We start from the raw sequence: 26,654 nt of genomic DNA on the forward strand, positions 1-26,654 counted from the left end.
TCTGACGCACAAGCTGCAAAAATCAACCTCAGAAAGTTAGACCAAAGGTCATGCTCACTCTGTGGATAATTGGCATGGCCTTTACAGAGAGCCAGAGGAGGGTGATGAGGGTGCAGTTAAATTTGAGTGAATCAGTTTGATAGTGTTGCTGGTATCCATCCAGCACTTGGCCCCTGACATCAGACAGCCCGCTGACTCTTGTGGCACCTGCTGAAAACAATTATCAACTCTGTCAACAAGGAACATCCAATCACTCCAGTATTTTCCACAGCAAACACTGTCCTAGTTCTTCTAAAAATAAGTATTTCTTTTAATCTATTGACAAAAAAATCTTGTTTACTGTGTGCATCACCATAGAAACACACGCCTTTTAAATTTCTGCTTCCGTCTTACCCTGAAAGTCACATCACACTTCCAAAGCAATATCAGGATCTCGAGAGGCTCTCAGTGTTTGATGCTTTTATCTGTGCTTCGAGAATGACATTTTATAAAGAAATGAGCTATACAGTGACCACGGGAAAGAATTGCGGATGACGCAGACACGGTTAACTGCTGGAGGATGATTGTGTGAACCTGAAAACTGATCTTACAGCTCGGCAGAGCATGTAGGTCAGCTGTGGTGCGATATAGAATAATGTATGACATCAAAAAAGGGAAAGAGGCCAGAGGCAGCACAATGACCTCCGGCTAAGCAACAAGAAACACAGAAGTAAAGACACCATTCAAACTCAAAGTGACAGGCTGTTGCAGAGCTGCACTGAAGCTTTGAAATGGACTCCGTCTTGCTCCACTAGACCAAGAGAACAGATAACAAGGAAATGGTTTTACTGAACTCCCAGACAAAAATGAAGTGGGAAAATGTATTAAACAGGACACCATTTGATTTTAAAATGCAGATTTTATTTTCTGCAGGGTCATTTCTTTCTTGCAAATAAACAAGTTAGAGATCAACCAGTGGCTTCTATTGATTTTTTCCTCACCTAAATGCCAGCCAAATAACACACACCACCCTCATTACTCTTAAAAGCTTGAAGGGTATAAACTAAAGCAAGAACAATTAACCCATGAGCAAATGCCAACTATTGTGGATTAACGGTTCAAACATTTTAAAACCAGCCTAAAAGTACTGATGCCTTCATAAATTGTCTGTGTAATAAATATCACTTGATTTTGAACCATTAAGATGACATTTACAGGAGTGAAACATTTTAAGGTTTCATTACAAACACCTAGAGAACTTAAAAGAGCTGCCGGTCTACAAACTAGGAATTTGTCATTAACATAAGCTAGGGCATGAATGTAACAGCCCAGTATACACCACAACAATGACTAATGCTAAAGCCATTGTTAATTCATTCTCTTACACTTCTTTCTGAAAGTGGAGATCATGGCTAAGCCTTTGCATCAAGTTGCATTAAACTAAATCTGTGGAAGTGGCTACTAACTGTAGGCCACTTCCACAGATTTAGTGTAATGCATTGATGCAATTTCACTGAATTTTGAGAACCTTTAGGAGAGTTTGGTTTGATTTTAACAGAAATTTCTTTCTCTGTTCTGCATGTCTGTGGCCGCCTGTGTGTGTGATTGCCCAAAGCTGTCATACGTTCTTAAAAACATGGCTGGTAGAAGTTATAGAAGCTCAAATATCTCCCTTCATGTAGGGAGACACATCCATGTTATGAACTATTGAAGTCTTTATTGTGTAACACCATAAACTGCAAAGAACCGAGGTTGTACACTGGAGCAAATTAGTTGCAGCTCAACTTTGGACAGGTGGACAAATTTACTCTGTACATATGAACTGCCATTCCCCTTTTGTGTAACCAAACAAAAAGGCCAGGCTCTAAACTGCAACAGCTTAACCTCCATTGTGCAGATCTGACAGCAGACACTCATCTTTGTGTTCAAAGTCTCATCCGCCTCCAAAATGACATGCTGTGTGAGTCAGTTCTTACTCATGTGCAGCGCTTCGTTCATATTTAATGAGCCCCAACATGTTCAGCAAATGTCAACTGATGTGTGCACCCAAAGCGAGCACAAAAGATAGATGCAGGAGAAGAACAGCTGTTTGAGTGTGTTCACAATGAGATGCAATTAATATGACTAAACAAATCTTGGTCCTTCAGCACCTGCCACTGATGGGCTGACCTTCAGCAGTTCACCTAAACACTAAGCACTCAGAATTCAAGCACCACTTTGAGGAAACTCAACTATTTTTATTGGGTCAAAAGCCATGTTACAAAATAAGCGTTTCAGCTGAGACCTGCCGTCTCCAGAATAAGACTCAAAAGCTTGACATCCTAATCAATGTGTCAAGTTACACTGCTTTGAAATTTAAGTATTTTAATGTATACAATCTACATTCAAAAGGAAAAAGACCCATTGTCTAAACAAGAAAAAAAAAAAAACTTTGGTTCAACTTTGAAACAAAGTACTAACTTAACCAAAAAGCCTGGAAGCATCCTTGTTTAACCTCTTACTGGCGCAATCTCGTTCTTCTCCAGAGCCTGATGCTGTTTGATCCCAAACAGGTTACGCAGATTGACTTCTGGGTCAACATAGTGATGGATCTTGCGCTCATTGAAGAGGCCTGAGAGGTTTGTTTCCACCTTGGCACGTCTGGAGATCCGCATGCGCAGAGCAAATAGGTGACGCAGGTTTTCCTCCACGAGTGGCAGATTTTGTCCATTCAAGCGTTTCTGCCAGGTTTTCCTGGGTCGCTGCCGTTTCTGTGGAGTCAGAAAATTGAAATGATAAACTTGGTTTAACTCCACATATTAAAAATAAATGAATTAGTGAACCCCCAGATTTAGACCTGAAGAATTTAAATTGTAACAGGTTTGCAGAGAAATATGTAGGTGCTTTAGTCTACTTCTACACTATTAGGTCTTACTTTCAGAGTGATAGCATTTGGGTCATGGCGAAGTAGGTGTCTGGTCATACTCTCCTGCAGAATAAAAACAGTCACTACACAAGTTCCAAAAAAAATTGCAAATCAAGTTTATTAAAGCTTTAAAACTGGATGTTTCACTGCCATCTCTTTTGATTTAAAGTAGGTACACATTTCCAGTTTCTTGCTAGAGACCTACCCGCATAGCAAACATGCGAGTACAGTCAGGGAAGGAACATCTGTATTTGAGCAGGTCAAGGTGCACCTTGCGAATATGGTGCTGCAAGTTAAAGGTTGTAGAAAAGTAAGCCTGGCAGTCATCTCTGGGACAGACCAGCACAGGCTTGTGGGAAGCATGCATCCGCTTGTGCCTCCGCAAAGAATCCACTTTCTTAAACTCCTTCTTGCACACTTGGCATGTAAATGTGGCTACAACACAAAAGCAATGATTAACTGGGCCATACTTTAACCAACAAAGCACTGAGCAGGGAAACAAAAACTATGTTTATGGTCAAATTCACCTGGGTGTTTAATCATGTGTTTCTGAAGTTTCCCCCAGGTATGTTCAAATACCTGGCAATTAGTATGAGGGCAGCGGTAACCTGCAGAGACCAGACAAATGAGATCATCCACCATCTCCCTTCTGGGCCATGTTTATTTTGTCTTCAATGCATGAAAAGGTTACACGCAAAAGCATTCAACCCCATTTTAATGAAAAAACTGTACCGAGATTAAAGACGACAAGTCCCCACCAAGATTAAACCAACCTGCATGCTTCTTCTCATGGGCTTTGCGGGCAATATGGGAGTCAAATGTGGCAGCGCATCCATCCTTCAAACATCTAAGTATCCCAGGAGTAAAGACAGAAGTAAAAATTAATCACAGGGACCAACCCCACACAGGCATTGGCAGCTCATTCTGCAGGTATAAACGCTGATTAAAGCAGTAAAAGTATCATCTTTAATACAGAAACTCATTTGACAGCTTCAGCAATTTCTTTAAGTCACACAGTAGTGTCAGTATATGTTAAAGCAGAGCAAAATCTGAACTATATTTTATATGAAGCTAAGCTATTACATGGACTTACTTGAACTTGGCAACCATTTCATGTTCCTTCAGGTGCATCTTAAACAATCTGCGCTTTTTGAAGGTCAGAGAGCAGTTTGGGTGCTTGCACTACAGGACGGGAATGCACAAGTGATTAAAATGACAAGGCTTGAAAACCGGTTTATCTCAAAAGTAAACGAAGCTGGTGTAAATTATGTAGTTTTGGTGCCATCTGGTGGATAAGTATATTCACACAAACCTTGAAGTAGTTATTTTTGTCTCCATGGGCGAAGCGCACGTGTCTCTTCAATTTGCTTGCATTAAAGAACGTCTTTGTACAGGTCACAAACTTGCATCTGCATAAATCAGAAACTAAAGTGAGACGACAGCTGAGAGAAGGAAAACCGTGTTTGAGTTACTTACTTGAATCGCTTCTCCCCGGTGTGCTCAAGCATGTGGCGCCGCAGGTGAGAGCTTCTGGAGAAGCGACGACCGCAGCCGGCAACTGCGCACTGGCACGGGCGCTGCACGCATTTATCATAGTTGTAAAGTTACTGTTTCTTACTTTATTTTTCAGTTTGAAGGGTTTAGAAAGAAAGGCTTTGGCACTGCGTGATTAAATATTTTCCTTACCGCCCCGGTGTGCACAGTCTCATGCTCTTTGAGTTTCCACTGCCTGGTGAAAGTTGCGCCACACTCGCCATGAGAACAGCTGAACAACTCCAGCGGTTGACCGCCGACAGGTTTCCCAGCTCGCATGTCATTCATTTTCTTCTAATATCTGAAAGCTACTGTAACTACAGAACGTTATGAAAACCGCGCGGCTGTTCCCTGCCAGTCTTATACTCTCTGGAAAGCTTTTAATTAGTTAACTGGCAGCGTCCTATCACCAGGCGATGAGTCGCGCTTTACTATACTCTAAGAGAGAACCTGAAACCAATTAACTGCTAATTACCTCATTTTCCGCCACTTGGCCCAGCTGTAGTCACACAAACCTGGGCAAACCAGCACATCAATCAGCTCGTCACGTTGCTGTCCATGAGTGCTGCTACTTTTTTTTTCCTGAAGTGATACAATGACGGCTAAAGAAGACGCATCAGAGATTAAAAACAGCAAACTGTGATGTAAAATTCGAATAAGGAGGCTATATTTTAAACATGTCTTCATGAAATTGGCTCATACTTAACAATAAGGACTCTTTCAACAACACCCCTTACCAACACTCCACTCTGAAGCTCTTCTTGACTATGTAATCAGAGTTATACCTGTGGCAAGAGGTACCATGGGAAATATACACTCACTGTCCACTTTATTAAGCACATCTTGCTACCAGCAAGTTGGATCTTGTTTGTTTTATTGTTGTTTTTTTTTTGCCTTTAGAGCATTCTTAATTCACCATGAGACAAATTCAACATGGTGCAGAAAAAAACTACCCAGAGATTTTGGTCCAAATTTATATGATAGCTTAACACAGTGGCTGGAAACTTGTCAGCTGCACACCCATGACACAGACCTCCAGTTCCACCACATCCCAAAGATTCTCTATTAGACTGAGATACAGTCACTGTGAAGGCCACTTGAGCACAGTGAACTCGTTGGTATGTTCAAGAAACCAGGTGAAGGTGATTTAAGCTTTGTGGCATGGCACATTATTCTGCTGGAATCAACTATCAGAAATGTATATGAGTAAAAAGATGGACATGCTCAGCAATAATATTCAGGTAGGCTGTGGCATTTAAATGATATTCAGTTAGTATTAAAGAGCCAAGAAAATATCCCCCACATCATTACACCACTAGCCTGAGGAAAGAACAGAGAATGAACAGAGGATTTTGAGTTGTTTACACATTTTGAATTTTAACAGTTGGATATTTAAGTTACTGTTGCCTTCATATCAGCTTGACACAGTCTGACCATTGTCTTCTGACATCTGGCATCAATGAGGCATTTTCACACAAAGAACTGCTTCTCATTGGATATTTTCTTTTTTTTTTTTTTTCATTCTTTATAAACCCAGAAATGCCTGTGTGGGCAAATCTCAGCAGGTCAGAAGTTCACACCAGCCCATGTAGCACCAACAATCATGCCAAGTTGCCAAAATGCATTGAGTTGCTGCCATATGGTTGGATAATTTGCATTAATAAGTAGATGTGTGCTTAAAAAGTGGCCAGTGAGTGTATTTCTACTACGCTTCAGTACACCTGAAATGGGAATAGCTTTCCCATTTCCTCTTATTCCAGCTGAATGGACTCAGTTACAGAGAATTCAGCAATTAAAGCTCTGACTGTGATACAGCACAGTCCACACCAGAGGGTAGTGTGTCTCTATCACAATTGACTCTGCCATTCAGATTCATGCACAAACTGTAAGAGTATTCAGGTATTCCCATTTATTTACTTGTGTATGTCCTGCATTCTGAAACAAATGCCTTCTGTTTCTCAACATGTCCATTGGATTTTTAATGAGAATCATTGTAGAAGCTGGTTGAGACTTTTTCACTGTTTTAGCAGAAGGTGTTAGACAGCTTAACAAGACTTCAAACATTTACATGCCACAGAAGGAAGCCCCCTTTATATAACACGTATGGGAGGTGTATAGTGGTGGATGCTGATTTACTGTGATTCCACCTGTGCTTTTATTACTGTGACATATCAACATCGACTGTCTATAGTACAAGTTTTGATTCAGGACTGGCTGCTTGAGAAGAGTTGTCTCTGTCAAGCTCTGATATAAAAGGGTTCAAGATTGTGATTATTATACATTACTTACATTTAAGTGTAACCTGAAATCTTAAAAAAAAATGGAATTCCTCATATCCTTTATATTCACTCTAAAACCAGTGTGACCACTGCATCCCTGCTCACAGAGCCACCTTTGCACTACTTGCCACTCAGCTGTCTTACTGCAGAATACTGCATCAGCACTATGTGACCACTTACCAGATCACAGTGAAGACTTTAGTGTTTGAATCAGAAAGCCAGCAGCAAAGTGCAGACTATCCTAAAGTCAGTGTCTGTTTAAAGTTTTAGAACTGCAATATTCTGGCAGCCATCATTTTTTATTTTATTTTATTTTGGCAGGGCAGGAGCATCTTTAGCTTATGCTGCATTCCTCCTGATACTCCCACCTCCATCTCTTCCTGCTATTTCTCCTTCTCTGCTTGTCTCAAAGGGAGGTAAATGAAATATTCAGAGGGGGCTGCCAGTGCAGTTTTTCTCCATTAGTTTGATGTATTATAGGATGGCTGCTGAGATTGGGCTGCACCAGGGAAGCTAAACCCAGCAGGTGAGAGACAGCAGAGAGACTGCAGGTTTCAGCGTCCATCTCCATTAGTGGCTTCTGATTAGGAGTCATAAGCAGTTAAACTCATACATCCCTTTGAACACAGCATGTTTTACTGATCACTGGGGCCAACAAAAGGTTTAGAGTTACTTTAGTCAACATGATCGTGTAATGTTCTTGTAGGGACATTCACAGTGGTCAGTTGGAGTTTTTCATTTCACTGACAGCAGTGTGTTTGGGCAGTATGCTCTGTGTGATGCTTGATTCAAATGAAAAGACTTAATCGGTCCCTGATATTACACTTTAGTAGCAGTCGTGCATATTCACTTAGCCGCTCTTGGTTAAGTAAGTACTCAGTGGACCACATGTAACATTCATTTTTTTCTAGCATTAATATTATGTTTTCTTCTTTTGCTACATATTTCCAGACCTATAGGCTGAATGTAAAACTGGCTCTTAAAGTGAAAACCAGCTTCTCATTACAAAAACAGTGATTTGTCTAAATGTTAAAACAGCAGGATGCATTCAAACAGGTTAAACATTTGGAGATCCCTGTGATTAAGTTTATTTTTATGGCATTTGGTATAACTTGCAGTGCTGAAATGAATAAAAATGAATCATAAGAATATCTTGAACAGTCTGAGCTGTTTAAGGCAGAAACAAGGTGTGAACAGTATGGCCTTTGCTGTAGCCTGTTTGTCAGAGGGTGTCTTGGGTTCATAATGTCTCTCCTCGGTCGGGACCACTTTCATCCCCTATAGAGCTGTGATCTTCATGTCACCGCTTTCCCGGATACTCCTGATTAACTCCTTCATGTTCAGAAAATGAATGAACTGCCCATCCCTGATCCCCTTTCGAGCTTTTCTCCGGCTTGCGGGCTGTCGCATCCTCTTCTTGCGCAGAGCTGCATGGCAACGGGAGGAGGAGGCTGCTCGGGATGAAGGAGGGTACCAGCGTCCCACGTGTCCTCCTCACCGCAGACCCAACGCATTGCTCTTCGGTTTCCCATCCCTTCGTTTCCGCATACTGCAGATTCGCATATACACACACATACAACCTCATCCATACACCCATACGCACCCGCGCAGGCTTGCGGAGCTATGATTCCGCGGTGCGCACTCTCCCGTTCCACACTATTTCTTCACTGATCACTCTCTAGGCCTGTATCCATCATCTCCGACACAGGCCTGTCACTTCTTTTTTTTTCATCATTCTGATATGCAAATCCAAATTCTCTGTAGCAGTGTTGACCGGAGCTGAGAGGGCGAGTGATAGAGAGGGGGAGAGATGAGAGGAGGCACATCGTCAGATGTTTAGTAGATTGATTTTGGATCCTCGCCATCATTTGTGCGATTTTTTTAGTCTTTTCTTCACTCCGTCTGCCGGGTTCGTGACATCCTGCGGCTCTCCATGCTGTAATCCGGGGGAATATGTGAAGATCATGCTGGCGGTGTGGTGCTTCACGGTCTTTGCTGCAGTGGGCGAGAGGCTTGCAGTCTCAGGTAAGAGAGAGAGAAGCGAGCGAGGGGGGTTTGGATCGAGAGAGGGAGAACCCCTTTCGTTTCCTTTGCGTCCACTCTTTTTTTCACCGTGAACAGCACTTTTCGAACCCCGGTGTAGGCTCGTAATTTTACTGTAGTGGGATCTCGGTGCCAAACAGCCCACTGGCCTGAAAGCACAATTTGCTGCATCAACACATTCCCACTGCAGCCTCATTACCTATAACGTATCCATAACCATTTCAGACGAGCATTTAGGAAGAAACATCTACAGCACTAGAATATAACTACATTTTATTGCCCTGGGATGACGATTTGTGAGCCTTTCATTTGTATACTCACAATATGCAGGCTTATATGAGCATCCCTATTGTAGATAATTTAAGTAATGACAAGTATTCTAATTATTTTCCATCAGAGCGTGCACATCTAGCTATATCCACTATTTTTACAGATAAATAATGTTCACTGTTAAATTAGGTCACCAAACCGTGAGCTTACAGATGAAGACGCTCACAGGCTGATTTATTTTAAATGTGCATTACTTTGTGCTTGTTTTTTATCCTTAAAGAAATCCCCGCTGCTCTGTTTGGGCAGGTTCACTTGTGTTGCTAATTTGCGGAGCCCAGTGTAAACACACTGTGAGAGTTTTCCTCTTGTATTACATACAGGTGTTGACAGGAACCTGGAGCAGGATGGAAGCATGTGGGACTGGTTTGCCCCAGTGGGCCAGGCGGATAGTGGGGACACTGCAACCGAGATCATTTATCCAAAGCGCCTCGTACAGCAAATCAAGTCGGAGGAAGAAATGGCTCATGACTACTTGGGTACCAGGGTGAAGAATAGCACCGGGGACACCTTGGTGAGCTTACATCCTTAATTCTGTTTATTCCCATGCTGTAAAGGATCCCAGACAAGGTTTTAGGACCCTTCCTAAATAAAAGAACCTGATACATTTCACTCTAAATTGAACAAAAAGAAACTATTCCACGTGAGTAATGCATAAATATATGTTTCAATGAGAACTTAAAAACATTTGCCCTGCACTAAAATCAATCATTTCCTGCATTTATTGAGGCATAAATGCAGGAAATCCTTGACCATTTCGACTGCAGATAACTGCATGCGTGTACAAGGGTGTGACAGCACCAGGACAGACTTTTATTTTGTTGGTGTCAACCTCCTTTTCCTCCCTGTCAGTAAAACAGTGCAGTGCTCAGCTCTCCACTGCTCATGCGGCTCCTGCTACACAGAGATAACAGTGCAGGGCGGTGTATTGCAGCAGCCTCTACTCCTTGCGATTTTGACCCATTTAGTCAGTGAAAATCCCTTTGAATGTGAAGTGAAGCAGCGTCCGGTGGGTGTTACCAAGAAGAGTTGTTGCTTGAAGCTATTTTTCCCTTCCCTAAATTTAAGCTGTAACCTCTAGCAACAAGTTATGAAACAACACTTGGCTTTCTTAATACGCACTGCTCAAATGCTGGTTAATCAAAGAGCTGTTTAAATGTCGCGCGATATATGAAGCGACCACCATCTCCACAGGACAAAGCTAGACTCTCCTGAAATAGTCAATCGCATCATCTGATAACTCAGATGCCATGCTGAGTCTCCGACTTCTTTATTATTCAGTAGTGTGTTGAAGTATGTCCCATTAATTATAGAACAGGCCTGTGTAAGAAGTGCTGGATGGTCCAAGAGGTTTGAGCACTCTCCCCCATCCACTGTCTCTCCCATTCTTTCTCTCTCACTCTCTCTCTGACAGTATATTAGGCTCAGTACACACACCAGAGTCACATGCTTCAAGATTTGAGTGAATACATATGTTATAATCTTGGGAAGAGATGGTGTCTTAAATAAGCATAACTATAATATGTTCATAAAATGGTTTTCCGTAGACAAGATTTCAAAAGTCTCAGCTGCCTCACTTGCTGTGTTTTGTTTTTTAAATATTTAAGATAAATTTAGAAGCAGCAGGGAGGGATGAGCTGAACTTGTTCTTTCTTTTCTGTCACATCACACTGTGTTCAAAAATAGATGAAGCAACATTTTGGCTGATTTGATTTATTTGGTTTTGCACATTGCGTTCATTTCGGCATAGCTTAAACTCTACAGATTATTAGATGAATATAGATTAGCATCTAGAATCAGATGTTCTCAAGGAAAAAGATAAAGGTATCATAAAGGTATAAAGTTATGGAGCAAGGCAGTTTGTGTGAGAGCAATGCTAGCATAAATCTTACAATGTGTTGTTTGAAGTGTTATTTTATGCAAAAATGTATATTGAACTTTAAGCAATTTACATTTCAGTATCCACAATGGCTTTAAAAGATCTGTAGCAGGTGGGGGCTGTTGGAGACGAAAATAATGATGTGACACAATTGAAGAGGAGTTTCTAAAAAGGACCTTTTAGTGTGATTGTTTCGGCTTTGAAACCAGCAACAATGAGAAAGCGACTGAGTGACAGATTCAGACAAATATGAACTTTTTTGATATTAAGTCTTTGTGATACCATCAGCAGCATCAGAGCAGCTACTTTGTCTTAAAAATAATGTCTTTCAGCCACGTCAAGAACAGTTAAATAGAAACAATCTAAAGCAGTAGAGCAGTGTTACAGTACAGGGACAGAGGTACCAAGCTGCAGCCTCTCCAAGACAATAGTAAGAAATCTGTTGTCTGTACTCAATGGAGGGAATAATTTCTGCATAGTGATGCGTTTTATTGTAAAAGCCCAGTGATTCACTGCAGCCGGTTCCTCCAGACTGAGTTCAAAGCCACACTGGCACAGTCACATACTGTTTGGTCCGCAGTAAATTTCACTCTCTCCTGCCCCTGCGGTGTCCTTACGTCCTCAAGCCTGGCAGCTGTCCATCCGGGGACACAGCATGGGTGAATACATAGGAGTAACTCTTTCTCCTCTTCCTATCCTCCTGTGAAGACCTCCTCTATTTATCCTTATCACGACACTCCAGCTTAGCTCTTAAACAGCCATAGCTCTGTGGAGTCAAGCTTGCCTGAAAGCTGGCAGCCAGTGCTGATCAATGCAGACTTTATAAATCATAATATCTCAGCTGCTGAGATGCTTTTAGACCTTACACTGTATTGATTCTGCTGAATTATTCATGAGACTTTTTCACAACCCTTCTGTGGCTTTCACAGAGTGACACATCTAACCACAATTGTTTTGTTACACTTTAATTTATCAGCTGTCAAATCCATCTCTCTAGCGTTTTTTTCTTTTTTCTTCTTTCAGCCTGTCCACTTGGCCCAGAGCTGTTTCCAAGTAGAAGCCTTTGGACGCACCTTCACTTTAGACCTGGAATTAAATCAGTTAGTATTACCCTGTAAATTCATCAGATCTGCCTTTTTTTTGCACATTTTGTATCAGTGGGTGCTCTTAATTTACTGCAGCTGTTCTAATTAGCATTTCCCCACACTTAAGCAAATGCACTTAGCGCCTCTATTATGTTTCATGTCAAGATGGGGAACACCAAATTTGTGGGGAGAACAGACAGCAGAAAAAAATCCCAGTTTATTATTATTATTATTTCTGACTAGAAAGGATGCTGGTGCAAGTATTTATAATATCTTCTCTCTCTTTGCAGCCATCTTCTGTCTTCAGATTATGTAGAACGGCACTTTAACCAGGATGGCAGTCCCTTTCAGTCTGTGGTAAGGTTTTCTGCATAAGGTGGGATGCTCACATGATTTCAGTGCATGTACGTGATTCATAGAAGTTTAGCAAAGCAGCATTATCAGCATATTAAAGAGGGTGACCAGAGCAGCAGTGCAACACTCACTTAAAGTTTTGCTTCCTTCTGACAATCCTGAACTGATATAGATCAGATTATATAACAAAATCCTTCGGCTCAAACTGTATTTATTTTTATTATTCTTATTTTAGAAGTAAAACACACTTTTTAAGCCATCTTTTTTAAAATTATTGTGCTGATGTTTTCTACTATTTGATCACAACCTCGTGCTTTTATCTATTTATGGAAAGTGCATTTCGTCCTCCCTGCTTTAGAAGCAAGCTCGTGAACATTACCGGTCTGCACATATGTGGGTTTGCCTATCAGTATGTATGCATGCCTCTCTGCTCTTCTCAGACTGCTGAGAAAGAAAGGAAGTGATCGCCCGTGGTGTAAAATCACAAGCCCACGGAGAGAATCGTCGAGAGAACGTGGAAACGGGATAAAACCTTGACATCTAACGATGAGCTGTGTGCTTGTCAGGAGGGACCAGTGGAATGTGACTGCATTGTGCTAGCCAGGAGGGATGGCTAATGTTTGTTTTTTTTTTCTTCTCTTTTTCGTGGACAAATGTGCCACTCACTGCCCCCAGCACCCACCCACCCACTCAGCCAGCTCTCACATCCCCACCCACAATCATTTCGAACTCTCCTTCGGTCCTCCTGACCAATCACAAGCCTGTTTCCATAGCAACCAGTTAGCTCAGCAGTGTCATTAAGTTCTTGGCAGCGAAGAGAATGAAAGAAGACCGAAAGGGAGGGAAGAGCAGATCTGGAATGAGAGGAGGAGGAGGGGGATATATGGAGTAAAATGCCAGTTAATACAAAAGCAAGATGAGCTTTGGGATTGGGGAGGAGTAATTCTGGGGGTGTATGTGTGTTCACAGGCAGTCAGATTGTGCCTGGAGTGGTGAAAAGAGAGAAAGGGCGTGCAGGGTTGAGGCTGGAGACCTGTGGTTAGACCAGATTGTCCCTCAGCTGGATGGAGGCTTCATGTGATAATGCCACTTCTTCTGGACATAGCAGGCGTGATGCATTCAGGGCAGCACTTAACCAGAGTGATCCCTGTGATTAAAACACTTTCAAGTTCAAAGGCATTGTTTCCCTGAGCTGTTGTTGTGAGGTCAAAGCGCCCTGCTGAAATCAATTTAATCCAGGTGAATCAATGGTTCTCACATTTCCCGCTGGTTCTCTTCACCGCTATAACCTTGCAAAGCAGCGTCAGTGCTACATGACAAAAGCAGTCGCAGCCTGTTTGCTGTACAGTTACTCCACATTAAATTTTAAGAAATAACTGTGTGGGCAATGTTAGTGTTGATTTATTGAAGAGATCCTTGAGCATGGTGTACTTCCAGCTCTATTGTCAGTAGAGTAAAGGAGTGGAGAACACGATACAAGTAGGTCATAAACTGTGCCACTAACATCATAGCAGGAAAGCACGGAGAGGTTTTTCCTCAGTTCTCACCTATTGTGATATCAAATGATCTATGAAATTGTCCCTATGAAGCTGAGAGTGTGTCAGCAGAGGTTATTGTACTAAGCAGTGGTTCTTTGTCCTCACAGGGAGGGGAACACTGCTACTATCAGGGAAGGTTAAGAGGTTTACCAGAGTCCTGGGCAGCTGTCTCCACATGCCATGGCTTGTGGTGAGTTTGACAGTAGACCTTGTCTGTAACTTCAAATACTAACTCCCTGTGTGTTACAAATTAGCCTCCCAAACTCACCCTTTATTCTTCATCTTGTTGGTGGTTCTCAGTGGCATGTTCTCTGATGGCTTCTTCTCTTACGGTATTGAGCCCTTTCACAATGACAGCAATCAGGTAAATGACCTGTGACTATAATACAGATTTTTATAGTTAAACATTTTTGTTTTAGGTCCTAATCTTAATATTTTCACTTTAGTATGATGGTGCTCACCTAATACGCAGGATGCCTGATATCAGACTTCCGGCCCATTGTCCAGGTATAAAGCCACACTTACATTCATGACACATTTGACTTCATTTAGGAAAGAACCTATGCCAAACGCAATTTTTCAAAAGTCTGAAAATAAATGTCACTTTTTGATTCACAGAAGCTGCTCAAAAGCAGCCATTTTCAAAAATACAAAATCATTTCAAAAAAATAGCTAAACTCAAATTCATAAGAAATGGATAAATAAGCTGGGTATAATTAAATAATAAGAATAATTTTAAATATATTACATTCACAGTGTTCAAAAGGGAACCTGTTTTGTTCCTTTCCAACCTTGTTGTTATGTTAAATTGCAGAGAGTAGCTTTGTATCATTCAAAGTCTGTGAAATAAGCATTTTTAGCTCCCTTCCTCCAGCCTTGAAGTCAGCCTTCTTCTGATTGGCTGACATTCCTGAACAGTAGTTGGGTCATAGCCAGAACGTCCTGGTTGGGATGACCACATTTGGCATATTTGCTCTCAGTGACATCACACAGAGCCAAGTGTAGAGAAAATGTCTGAAACTGAGCATTTAGAGTAGTCAGACACAGAGCTTTTGGTTCATAGGAACTCTCTGCGTATTATTTGAAAAATTTGCAATGTTTAACATTAGTATCTGCTCTTGTAACAGTACATATGTTTCAGAAAATGAGTAAAATTATAACAGGTCACCTTAAAGATTAGATTTTTCATTGTTTTAAGCCAACTTGAGCTAATAATTTTCCTTAAAAAGTAATATTTCCCTAACTGCCTGCAGCTCTGCTTTTTTATGTGTCCAGACTGTACAGAGGACAGTGAGTGGGATGGCAGAGGAGGTGATGGTGATGATGATGACAGACCGGACCAAGTGAGGGAGCAGCAGGCGTCTGGGGGTCTGCGACGGTCCAAGCGAAGTGTTCGCAAGCCCTCTGTGCAGACTGAGACCAAATATATTGAGCTGATGGTGGTCAATGACAATGATATGGTGAGTGCTAAAGATTCTTGGTAGCCTGATGACTGTAGTGTGTACTGCTTAACCACATACCCCATGGTTTGTCCAATACTTCTCCTTATTTATTGTCTAAAATTTCAGTGCCACAATCAATAAGGACACAAAATCTCCCCAAAATTACAAATGTACTTGTACAGAGAGGAGCAGTACCTAAATGTCACCAGGATTTGCATGGCTAACAGTAAACAAGAATAGCTGCAAATGCTTGTCTGATAGCGGTTTGTGAGTAAAAAAATAAGCAAGTTAAAAGATAAATCAAATACAGAGCCCAGTAACAAGTAGAAATATACATTTTATCATCATAATATCAGCATTTAAATTAATACCTTTTTTTAGTGGCCAGCTCAACAAAGAAGGATGACACACTGCCACTTGCAGAGCAGTGACCAGGTGTTCTGCAGTATGGCTAATCCCACTCAGCTCCACTCAGGAAACCTTGCTACGCAAACAGAACCCACATAGAGCAACCCCTCAAGAGGGCCTGGGGCTGTCACATATTGCTAGTTGTACACAAACATATGAGCTTTTATTTTTATATAGCAACAAAGCTGCCAGAGGCCATGCAGTCCAGTTTCATTAGCTCCAAGCTTACACTGACATCAGAATATGTTAGGACTGGACAGTGTACAGGTGTTAATATGCTAGTTGAACGTTTCTTAAAGGAATACAGACAAAGCAATGGATATGCAATAAGAAAAAAACTGTGACAGACTGTGACCTCTGTTGACAGGTAAGGATGGATAAGAGTCATAAATGAGGATCATTGATTCAAATTGTATAAAACAGCCTAGAATAGCTAAACTAGAATCTATGGAAGAATCATGTTATAGCAAATGTCGGTTGAGTTCTACTGAAAAAAAAAGCTTTTAAGGTATTTTAAGTGTTGGCAGGTTGTTGTTTTTTGGGGGGATTTCTTGATTACCAGTATTACATGGTCTATACAAGCACTATTTAGGTTCACTTAGATGCTTCAAAATATCTGCAGATGTAAGTGTCCAGAGATGTTACCAATATAGTTGCAATCTTGCTTCAAGAAGGATTTTGGCCTAATGCCCCACCACCTACTTATATAAAGTATAGACCTTTGTGGTGTCACTTTTGGGTGTGGTTACCAGTGCATTTGATCATACTCAACTGAAAGTTTCTACAAGTGGGCACAACAGAATGCTAATTTTAACAGTGATGCTAAATTATTATCCTATGGTCCAGATAAATTGGCATCTACTACACAAAAATGCTTTAAGTTAAAAGGTGGACTTATCCAGACCAAGAAAACAACAAAACAAAAGGGAAGCTTTATTAAAGCTGATAACGTACAAAGGCAGTAAAAAGGCAAATACATCTAAATGGTAAAACTATAAACATGAAGAGGCACAGAGACTATAAACCTAGAAAACTAAATTAAAGAGAAATATCTGGCAGAATAGATAATATAGAGTGTAATCAAGGAAGTGGAAACAGTTGTGTAATGAGACACAGGTGTAGACAATCAAGACAATCAAAAGGGGAACAAAAAACTCACAGGAAGACACAACAGATAACCCACTGCTGAAGTAAAACAGGGAACAAACTGAAAGGCACAGACAAACTACTAGGTACAGAGTTGATGCAAACTTACACTGAACAGAATGCAGAAAGAACATTGGGGGAACACACAAGTAACACACTGATGAAACTACAAGTCAAATACAACAGGAATTGAGGCTCACTGTGTTAATTAGTGTAAATGAAAATCAAACAAGTAATCAGAACTCACCCTACAATAATCAGAAACTTAATGCACTGCAACAATGAGAACAGATAGAAAACTGCTCAGAAATAGTCAGCTGTGGCTACAACTGTAGCTTGCCTTCACCAGTGTATGAATGTGAGAGTGAATGAATAGTGGAATTGTAAAGCGCTTTGAGGGCTCCCGAAAAGCGCTATATAAATGCAATCCATTATTATTATTATTATTATTATTAGAAATAAGCCAAAACCAAAATCTCCAAAACAATTGAAAAATCCCTGAAATCAGACCGGGGACTATAACATGTTGTTTCTTTGTGTCTGCATATTGCACTGAAGAAAGTCAGAAAATCAACAGTCAAACCTAATGCGTGTTCACTTGTTTATATGAATTCTGCATGCTGAAGTGGTTCATGTGTCCGACATGTCTTAGGCATTTATCTATTTTTAATTCTTGGTTTTCAATCAAATGCTAATAAAGTACCTACCAACAGTTTCTTTAGTGATGTTTTTCTTTTCATTTATTTATGATTTCATCTTTAAGCAAAAAGCAATATTTGCATTTTATTTAATTAACCGAAACTTTGCCACTTCAGTTGACATTGGTCATGCAAGAAGTACATTGAAACATTCCATGTAACTCATTCCTTATATCACTTGGTCAGTACAAGTAAATCAAATTACATGTCTGATTGTGTATTTGTGTGTAGCAGAGCTGATGTGATCCATCTCTTAAGCCATCTGTGCATCTTTTCCTCTACAGTTTGTACAGCTGCGTCGCTCAAGCAGCCAAACCAAGAACTTTGCCAAAGCTGTGGTCAACACGGCGGATACGGTAAGTGATCGGTTTGCAGGAAATTAATCCTCCTACTGCTAAACTCTGTCTTCTCACTTCGCCACCTGTCAATAAACACGTGTGTGTGGGGGGGAATGATCTGTCCCAGATGACACATACAAAAAATGACACCAAAACACCAAATGAAGCAGTGCACTGATGGGCATTTTGTGGTCCTCAGATCTATCAGGAACAGCTCAACACAAGGATTGTACTGGTCGCCATGGAGACCTGGACCTCTAAAAATATGATGCCAGTAGTGGAAGACCCATTGATAACGCTGCAAAACTTCATGAAGTACAGGAAGGACAACATCAGAGAGCAGAGTGATGTAGTCCATCTTTTCTCGTAAGACCGTCAAAATAAATAAATAAAATTTTAATGAGAACTAAAGCTTATGTGATGTGTGGACTTGCAACTTTGGCTTTCCTGTGCTCACAGAGGGCGTAACTTTCATAGTAGCCGTAGTGGGACAGCCTACACAGGAGGGGTGTGCTCTCCAACAAGAGGAGGAGGAATTAACGAGGTAAGGAAAATATAACATGATTATAATTATACACAGATAGGGTTTATTATAAATTTTAACCTAAAATGAGTAATCCATCCATCCATCAGTTTTCTTAATAGCTTATCCATTTGATGGCCACTAAAGGTTATCTCAGCTATCATAGCGCGAGAGGTGTGGTGCTAACTACTGTATTACTGTGATTCTCTAATTGGACTCATGATATAAATTGAAATTTAGTTGTAAAGCCAAATTTTAAGTATTTTATGTATTTTTGTTATAATATTAAAATCAAATCATCAATAAGTAGGACTAAGTTCTCTGATTTAAAACATAGCTGAAAATAATTTATATGAAGCATATATTTTCAAGTAGGTACAGCAAAAAAAGTTGCGAGACTGAACCTGGTCAGTGACTGGGGCTATTCTTTGTGCAGTTTTCATGCTCTACTCATGCTTATGTGGGATTCCTGTGGGTGCCCAAGTTTCCTCCCTCAGTCTAAAGATATCTGTGTTTGATTATCAGGCGATTCTAAATTGATTGTGTGGAGGTGAAAGTTGGCTGTGTCTCTGTGTTGGACTGGCAGCCTGTCCAGGCAGAGTGACCAGGTGTCCCAGCACAGCAGTTTTATCCTGTTTGTAAGTCGTAGAATCAGCAATGAGGCAGAGATGAGCTACTGCATCAGTTAGATGAGTGTAAGTATTCTAGGGTCTTGTTGACAAGTGAAGGACTAGTGGAACAGGAGACTGTTGCAGTAGAGAGAGGACAGAGGGAAAGCGAAGCTGTCAGTTTACTGGTCACTATATGTTCCTACCCTCATATATAGCTAACAAGCTTTGGGTTGTGACCAAAATCAATAGATCACAGACATAAGCAGCAGAATTGCAAGTATCTGTGTTCTCTTTTAGAGATAGCACGAGGACCTCAGCCATTTGGGAGGGACTCAGAGGCACTATTCCTCCAAATTCAAAGAGCCAGTTGAGGTGGTTTGGGCATCTGAATAGGATGCTTGTTGAGTGTTTCCTAAGTGACGTGTTTTGTGCAAAAGGGTGTAACTATTGCAGTTTGTACTGTGCATTAAATGCAGGAGTTGTACACGGGGCCACAGGCAACAACGATTTCCTTTGTCATTTTGTGGTGGATAATCTCAGTCTCTCACGAACGTGCTCCTGTGATTAGCCAGCACGTCATAGAGTGGGTGGGAGGTATTGTCCAGCATTGTCCTTGTCTTGGACAACATCCGCCTCTCCGGCAACACCTTAAGGGAGTCCAGCTCCATTCCCACAACATTAGTGGCCTTACCAATCAGTTGTTTTGAGTCTGTTGGCATCTGCCACTGCTGAGATTCCTGCCTCCACAACACAGATGTAAATGACAGGGGGAGGATGGATGGATGGATGGATAAACTCAACTTATGTGACTCACAATAAATATGTGTCGCAAAATATGTGTCCCCACTTCACAGCAAACATTTACATGCATTCCATGTGAATTTGTTTCAGTATGGAAATGTAGGTGCGATGGCCATTACTTTGTGCCAGAGTCTTGGCCAGAACATTGGGATGAGGTGGAACAATGCACGTAACTCTGCAGGTAAGACAGAAGGAAAGCTTTATTTACAGGGAACTGTAAACCCAGGACTGGAGTGAATAGATTAACAAAGTAAGAGAGCAACATTGGTGCTGGTAGGATTAAGGCAGTGGGGGTGGAGGTGTTAGTGTCCCTGTCCAGCAGTTCTCTTCTGTAATTATACTCCTTCATTAGGTGATTAGTCACCTGCTTCCAAGAAGGAGGAGGTGGTGGTTAAAGCATCCTTGCCACTAAAGAATAGGCTCTATAACCATCAGTTGTATTTTTCAATGCCAAACACATAGATCTATACTGTATCTCTTATCTTTATTTGTTGTGAGTACAAGTTCATAATGTCTTGCAGCAGCATTTAAAGCGTCACAGCTTAAGTTATAAATGAAGATCAGTGCATTATTTTATTCCTTTAGTTTATGTCTGTCATCTTTGCCTCTCTAATCTGTGTCCGCCGTTCTTCACAGGAGACTGCAAATGCCCAGATGCCTGGGTGGGATGCATCATGGAAGACACAGGGTAAAATCCCTTTTAAGCTACAGTTTTGTCTTACTAATTTCCCTGAAATGAAACACCTGTAACAGAGAGAAACTTAAAATTTTACTGTCTTTCAATTCAAGCTGGTGATAATCACCGATGCATTTGATGCTTTGTGCAAATTTTCTGAAACATAAGACATCACTGTGCCGGCCACCGTGTAAGAATTACAAATGGTGAATTGAAAGTATTTACTACATGAGTGATTTGGATTTAGCTCCCCTTGCCAGATGGAACAATAAAGATTTCAATTATTCATTTGAGTAATATCTTACTACAGATGGTAACATTTCTGTCAGATTGCGACGTGATGGCACAGACACCCACAATGGATCTGGCATTCCTTACTGGCAGAAAAGTATCATGCTGTTTTTATTTTATTTCCTTGTCATGTAGTGTCTTGATCTTCCTTTGTGTTTTTTGTCATCACAGATTCCATCTGCCCAGAAAGTTTTCTCGCTGCAGCGTTGACGAGTACATCCAGTTCTTGCTCCAGGGAGGTGCCAGCTGCCTGTTCAACAAGCCCAACAAGGTGAGGGCCGTGTGGATATGTGGCCTGTGAAATCTTTTTTTAAATCAAAATACATATTTAATTTGGAGTCGCACATTATTTTTTGCTTTAATCCTTTGAATAACCTTTACTTAATCTTTGACCTTTGTCTGTCTCTTTTAGCTCTTGGACCCTCCTGAGTGTGGGAACGGGTTTGTGGAGCCAGGAGAAGAGTGTGATTGTGGATCCCAGCTGGTAAGTAGCTGGCTAGACTGGTTAACCTACTGGAAACAGGTAGCATCTCCACATCATGTCTATGTATGGGCCCCAAATGGTGTCTTGTTTTCTGGAACTCAGCTGTTTTCATGTCTGTGGTGGCAGGAATGTGCCCGTAGGGGAGGAGCCTGCTGTAAAAAGTGCACCCTTACCCATGATGCCATGTGCAGTAACGGACTCTGCTGCAGTGGCTGCAAGGTGAGCAGCCCTGTATTACAAAGAGCCTGAAAAGTAAATTAAACTGACTTACACATAGTGAAATTTGAACATCAGGTTTACTTTGTCAGAGCATTTATAGTATTTTTCTCCTTTATATGTTATCAAAACTTCTGAAATTTAAAAGATTCAGAAAGTCTTAGTTTATGCTGGTGCGGTGACAAGAACAAGAAGTGTGTCATGTTTCTTATGACTCACAACATTTTCAGACTTCTCAGCCTGTATGGTTGCGCGGCATGCATTAAAAATCACCCATATGACAACTGATTGACATGTTTGTCTGATGCCTTTTTTTTTCTCTGATGCGTGTTAGTATGAGCAGAGAGGCGTGGTGTGTCGACAAGCTGTGAATGACTGTGACATCCCGGAAACTTGCACTGGAGACTCTAGCGAGGTAGCACTCTCTGTACGCAACACTGAAAACTGTAAGATCACATAAAACGGCTTCCAGTTCATGATGTACTTTCCTACTTTTGCAGTGCCCTCATAATGTCCACAAGCTAGATGGATACATGTGTGATAATAGTCAGGTAAGAGATGGTTTTGGCTGTTTTCTAATCTGCAGTTGAGTTTGTGGTACACTAATTAGCACTGTTTCACCCCTTTAGGGACGATGTTACAGTGGACGATGTAGGACTCGTGATGGACAATGCAAGGGGCTCTGGGGCTATAGTATGTGTTAAACACATCCACAGCATCTCTTCCAGCATATGACATAAATATGTTTTATTTTACTAGTTTAGTCTGATTCTGATAGTTAAAATATGAATATGTATATTTGTTTGTTTTTTCCATCACAGATTCAGCAGACAGGTTTTGTTATGAGAAGCTGAACGCTGAGGGGACAGAAAAAGGAAATTGTGGCCCCGGTCCTGATGGCCAAGGCTGGCTCCAGTGCAACAAGCCGTAAGTGGCAAATTCCCGATTCTCTTTTTTGGTTTTCTTGCACTGTATGTTAGCATTTTCTTTATTATTGCACGGTCTGAATTGCAAGTGTCTCTTGAATGGTGGCCTTATTTTAAGATTTTCCACCAATTTCACTGAAAAGATTCAAAAGATTCAAACATAAAGAAAGGTGAGGAAAAATGGGCACATGCAATACTGCTGGTATGGTCATCCCAACACAACAAGCAGCTGGACAGTGTCCAGAGAGACAACAAAAAAGGCTCCACAGAGCCTGACCCTTCCAGACATCCTGAAAATAGCAAAAGTTTGAAAATTAGAGGGATTCACACACCCCCAAAAAATCCACCCTGGCTGTGGCTCAGGAGATAGTCTTCCACTAATTAAAAGGTCTGTGATTCAATCTCTGAATCATTCAGTCCTCAAAGGGTCCTTGTGTGCAATCTCAACCAATTTACTGATGCATCAATCAGGAAGTCATTCATAAAGTTCTGTAAGGATGGAATAAAAACTGTCTATATGTGTATGAATGTGAAAGAGTCACCTGCCCATTCTAGGCGTGACCTGAACATAATCCTCAGTTGGCCTGTCAGTAAGACAGGAAAAATAAAACTTCTATAAATGTATATAAAAATCTATAATACATTTATGAATTGCACTCTTGGAGAAATGTCATGTTCCTTTTTTCTTATTGCATCGGCTTCTTTTAGAGATGTTTTATGCGGGTTCCTGTTCTGTGCTAATGTGACAATGAAGCCAAAGTTTGGAGACCTCCAAGGTGAAGTGACCAGCTTCACCCTCTATCACCAGAACAAGTACTTGGACTGCAGGTAGTCACATTAAATTCATCCAATCAGTCACAAAGGCTGTTGTCCATTAGTATCCCTTAGTGTTGTAATTCTAACTCTGTCCCATCCATCTCTCATGTTTGGATGCTTCAATTAGGGGTGGCCATGCTCTGCTAGAGGACGGCTCAGACCTGGGCTATGTGGAGGATGGCACTCCATGTGGTCCCAACATGATGTGTTTGGAGAGACGCTGCCTCCCTGTGGCTGCATTCAACCTCAGCACATGCCCAGGATCCAACTTTGGACGCATTTGTTCTGACCATGGGGTAAAAGAAAAAAAAGACAAAGCTAATATCTTCTCATTTTAGAGTGACACTGTAGATTTTTCAGTCTAAATTTGAATGAAAAATTTATGTTTTTTTATGTGAACCTTAACTGTTTCAACACCCTTTTAAGCATCACACATAGGACCTGCTTGAAGAACAGGCTTACGTTGATTATGTTGATCAATACCAAATCATTTTAATGTTCTTATATTCAACTGCCCCGTCCTTCTCTTAGCAGATAGCTAATTGGGCCTCTCTCCCATCAAATCTCTTGCAGACCTGCAGTAATGAAGTGAAGTGTATCTGTGACAGGGACTACACCGGGAAGGACTGCAGTGTCTTCGATCCCATCCCTGAGCCCACGGTCGCAACAGGCCCAGAGAAGAAAGGTCCATAGCAACTCTCACCCTGTCCATGTCTCTCTTTCTGTCTGCCTCTCACATCCCCCTCATAGTCTCTACCCATCATCCCTTTAGCTTCTTCATGTACTGAAGTCGACTACCTCACATTGGACAAAAAGGATAGTTCACCTGAATATTGTGAGGAAGTTAATTTTTAGACCACACAGTGTTATCCTTCCTGCTGAGTCTTGGTTTCAATGTTGGAAGATTGTGTGGGTGTGTTGAGACACATTTATCCATTAGAGCATGTGTATGTAGTGAATGTGTGTGTGGTGGTACTGTGTGCTTTGCAGGCACTGCGATTTTCAAGTGTCTTCCTTACTTTCTTGCAGTCTGCCAATGACACAGAGCAATTGAGCAGCTGCTGCTCTTATAGAGCCAAAAAAGCCAAAGCCACCCTGAGCAGGAGGGTGTCCAGCTGAAAGAGCAGGAGAGGTGGAATGAGAACAAAGTAATAAAACACTCTCTCCTTTGTATTTTTGTTACTGTTGTCTTCCTGACTTCCCTCGCTCACCCGCCTGTTCTCCCATCTCCACCCCATGTGCTGGTTACTTCCTCTTTCCCTGCATCTCTCTTTCTGTCTGCAGGTATCTTGCCATCTTTCTCTCTCTCTTTCTCCCTCTCTCTAGTTGATGTTGTTGATGTACAGTGTTGATGCTGTCTTCTGACGTGTGTTTTTTAGTGGTGTTGTTTTGTTTCTGCCCCTCCTCTTCCTCCTCCTCCTCCTCCTCCGCACCCTTCCTTCCCTCCTCCTTCCTCTGCGCAGGTCCAAGTGGCACCAATATCATTATAGGGTCCATCGCAGGTGCTATTCTCCTGGCAGCTATAGTCCTAGGGGGAACAGGATGGGGATTTAAGTAAGAGTTCTGGCATGCCTTTGTGTACCTGTCTGCTTCTACCTAAAGGACGTCCCCGCCCCTCCCACTCTCACATTTATGAACTAGATGCCCATTTGCAACTCACTGCCCGGCCCAGGGGAGGGGAAATGGGGAGTCAAGTCTGAGACGTGCTAATGCTTGAACCGCTTTTGGCTTTTAAGATCCATACAAAACACAACTACGCTGTAATCAACTCTGAGCTCCATCCTGCACCTTTCCTCCCTCTCCATCCTCTTTCCAGACCCATTTTTTTTTAGTAATGACAGGGCAAGACATGTTTTTTGCCAGGAACCACTGCAGCCCTTTTCTCAAGTCTACTAGAACAGACCTGACTTACCCTACTGGTGCCACATTTTCCCCCACCTGTTTACTCTCCATGTAAAGACTAAAAACGTTTTTGTTTTGTTTTTTTGACACTGGGTTTACCTAAGCATTTATTTTGTCATATACTCTTACGTTGGTGCTTTTAAACACCTGCATTATCCCTTTTCTCTGTAGGCAGCATCCTAACCTCAAATGCCCTTGCTGAAGTGCTCCTTCCGCACTATTCCACCTATGCATGCTTGCTATTATGCACTACTTATGGTCTGACCTAAAAGGACTACTGCTGCTGTAATAGACAGACAGACTGACAGATAATATGATAATTCTTTGATATATAGACAACAGTAAATTAAGAAGCAATAAGTGATTCTTAGTTTATAGAATGCAGTCAGTCCTTTTGGGGCCAGAAGTGTCTGTGCATGTGTGCATGAGCCATAAGCAAAGTTTTCTCTTCCTAATCATACTGCTGGCTTACTGGGTGATATTATCAGGCATAGCTGTGGCAGACTTCTGTAGACCTGCTGCATGTGATGTGATCACTACAATGTGATGAAAATTTAGGGAAGGACTGGTAGATGAATAATGGATTGAGTCATTGTTTGAGTCATGATGTAGCTAATTCTGACTTGAATTGAGGCAGTTTGACAAGAAGGAAACTCTTTAAAAAATCCTTAAGTCCACTCTAAGTTGTGTTTACTTGCTTTGCTACTTACTTTGCTTTTTACATAAAATTATAACTTGCCAAGCACATTAATTCTTATTTGTGTGTCATGAGTTCTTCATTTCTTTTATCAATACTGACTTAAATATCTTCACATTTTGTCTTCTCTCTTGGCGTTCTCATGGGATGCAGGAACATTCGAAGAGGAAGGTATAATATATCACCATGTAATCTGTACACAGAGCTGCATCCTAAAAATATCCCACTATCTCATCCCAAACTGACTCCGCATGGCTGCTGACACAGTAATCCACCATCTGAAAATCATCTCCACAGAACTCATTCAATCCTTTCCATTTCAGTTCTCTCCTTTTTTAGTTTTTTTTGTTTAAATACTTTAGATCATTCCTATTACATCAGCTACAAAACAGTAAAGCAAAACAGCTTCTCTCATCGTCATCTCCTATCACCTATATCAGCATATCTATATTAATAATTGCTTAATTTTCACTTGTCTTTCAGATCTGGTGGAGGATAAGATCTGTCTGTCTTTCTGTCTCTGTGTCCTGTCCACTTCTGTCTTCCTCCTCGCACTGTGTCATTTCACGTTGAAGAAGAGGGGAACAAAAAAAAAAAATAGGTCTTCCACTACTGTCCCACAATATCTCCAAAACCTCTTCCGAGCATCGTTTCCTCCACGATCGGGTCTGCTCCTTTCGTCTGTCCTCCTGGGACCTGTGGAGCTCCTCTCACCATACCAGCCAAATCATACTCATGTGGCTGCTGCCAGCAGGCC

General features: G+C 41.3%; 2 protein-coding genes across 3 annotated transcripts; one reads left to right on the forward strand and one right to left on the reverse strand.

Annotated features, from left to right (window-relative positions):
- Positions 1 to 1,498: 1,498 nt before the first annotated feature.
- Positions 1,499 to 7,846, reverse strand: 42sp43 (P43 5S RNA-binding protein). Its single transcript, XM_084925395.1, has 9 exons — positions 4,571 to 7,846; positions 4,361 to 4,461; positions 4,197 to 4,293; positions 3,978 to 4,066; positions 3,658 to 3,731; positions 3,412 to 3,492; positions 3,090 to 3,319; positions 2,894 to 2,947; positions 1,499 to 2,729 (listed from the first exon to the last, which is right to left on the reverse strand). Exons 1-9 carry the CDS (start codon positions 4,703 to 4,705, stop codon positions 2,469 to 2,471), a joined length of 1,122 nt encoding a protein of 373 aa, XP_084781521.1. The 5' UTR covers positions 4,706 to 7,846; the 3' UTR covers positions 1,499 to 2,468.
- A 375-nt stretch (positions 7,847 to 8,221) lies between these two features.
- Positions 8,222 to 26,578, forward strand: LOC146388226 (disintegrin and metalloproteinase domain-containing protein 11-like). 2 transcript variants are annotated; one of them, XM_084925392.1, is made up of 26 exons: positions 8,225 to 8,721; positions 9,390 to 9,580; positions 11,969 to 12,045; positions 12,321 to 12,387; positions 14,030 to 14,112; positions 14,223 to 14,286; positions 14,369 to 14,429; positions 15,198 to 15,382; positions 17,901 to 17,972; positions 18,154 to 18,320; positions 18,414 to 18,498; positions 19,980 to 20,070; positions 20,526 to 20,577; positions 21,028 to 21,127; positions 21,269 to 21,340; positions 21,467 to 21,559; positions 21,891 to 21,971; positions 22,057 to 22,107; positions 22,186 to 22,249; positions 22,378 to 22,483; positions 23,191 to 23,310; positions 23,426 to 23,594; positions 23,872 to 23,983; positions 24,762 to 24,852; positions 26,051 to 26,068; positions 26,381 to 26,578. In XM_084925392.1, the coding sequence occupies exons 1-26, from the start codon at positions 8,529 to 8,531 to the stop codon at positions 26,394 to 26,396; spliced, it is 2,481 nt and encodes an 826-aa protein (XP_084781518.1). In that variant the 5' UTR covers positions 8,225 to 8,528; the 3' UTR covers positions 26,397 to 26,578. The 2 variants fall into 2 exon arrangements, with proteins under 2 accessions (XP_084781519.1, XP_084781518.1); XM_084925393.1 differs by lacking the exons at positions 24,762 to 24,852; positions 26,051 to 26,068; positions 26,381 to 26,578 and adding an exon at positions 24,328 to 24,737 and having other exon boundaries at positions 8,222 to 8,721.
- The last annotated feature ends 76 nt before the right edge of the window (positions 26,579 to 26,654 follow it).

This window comes from Perissodus microlepis, chromosome 4 (genome assembly GCF_051167445.1).
Source record: "Perissodus microlepis isolate ML-2025 ecotype Zambia chromosome 4, ASM5116744v1, whole genome shotgun sequence".
Classification (NCBI taxonomy): Eukaryota; Metazoa; Chordata; class Actinopteri; order Cichliformes; family Cichlidae; genus Perissodus; species Perissodus microlepis.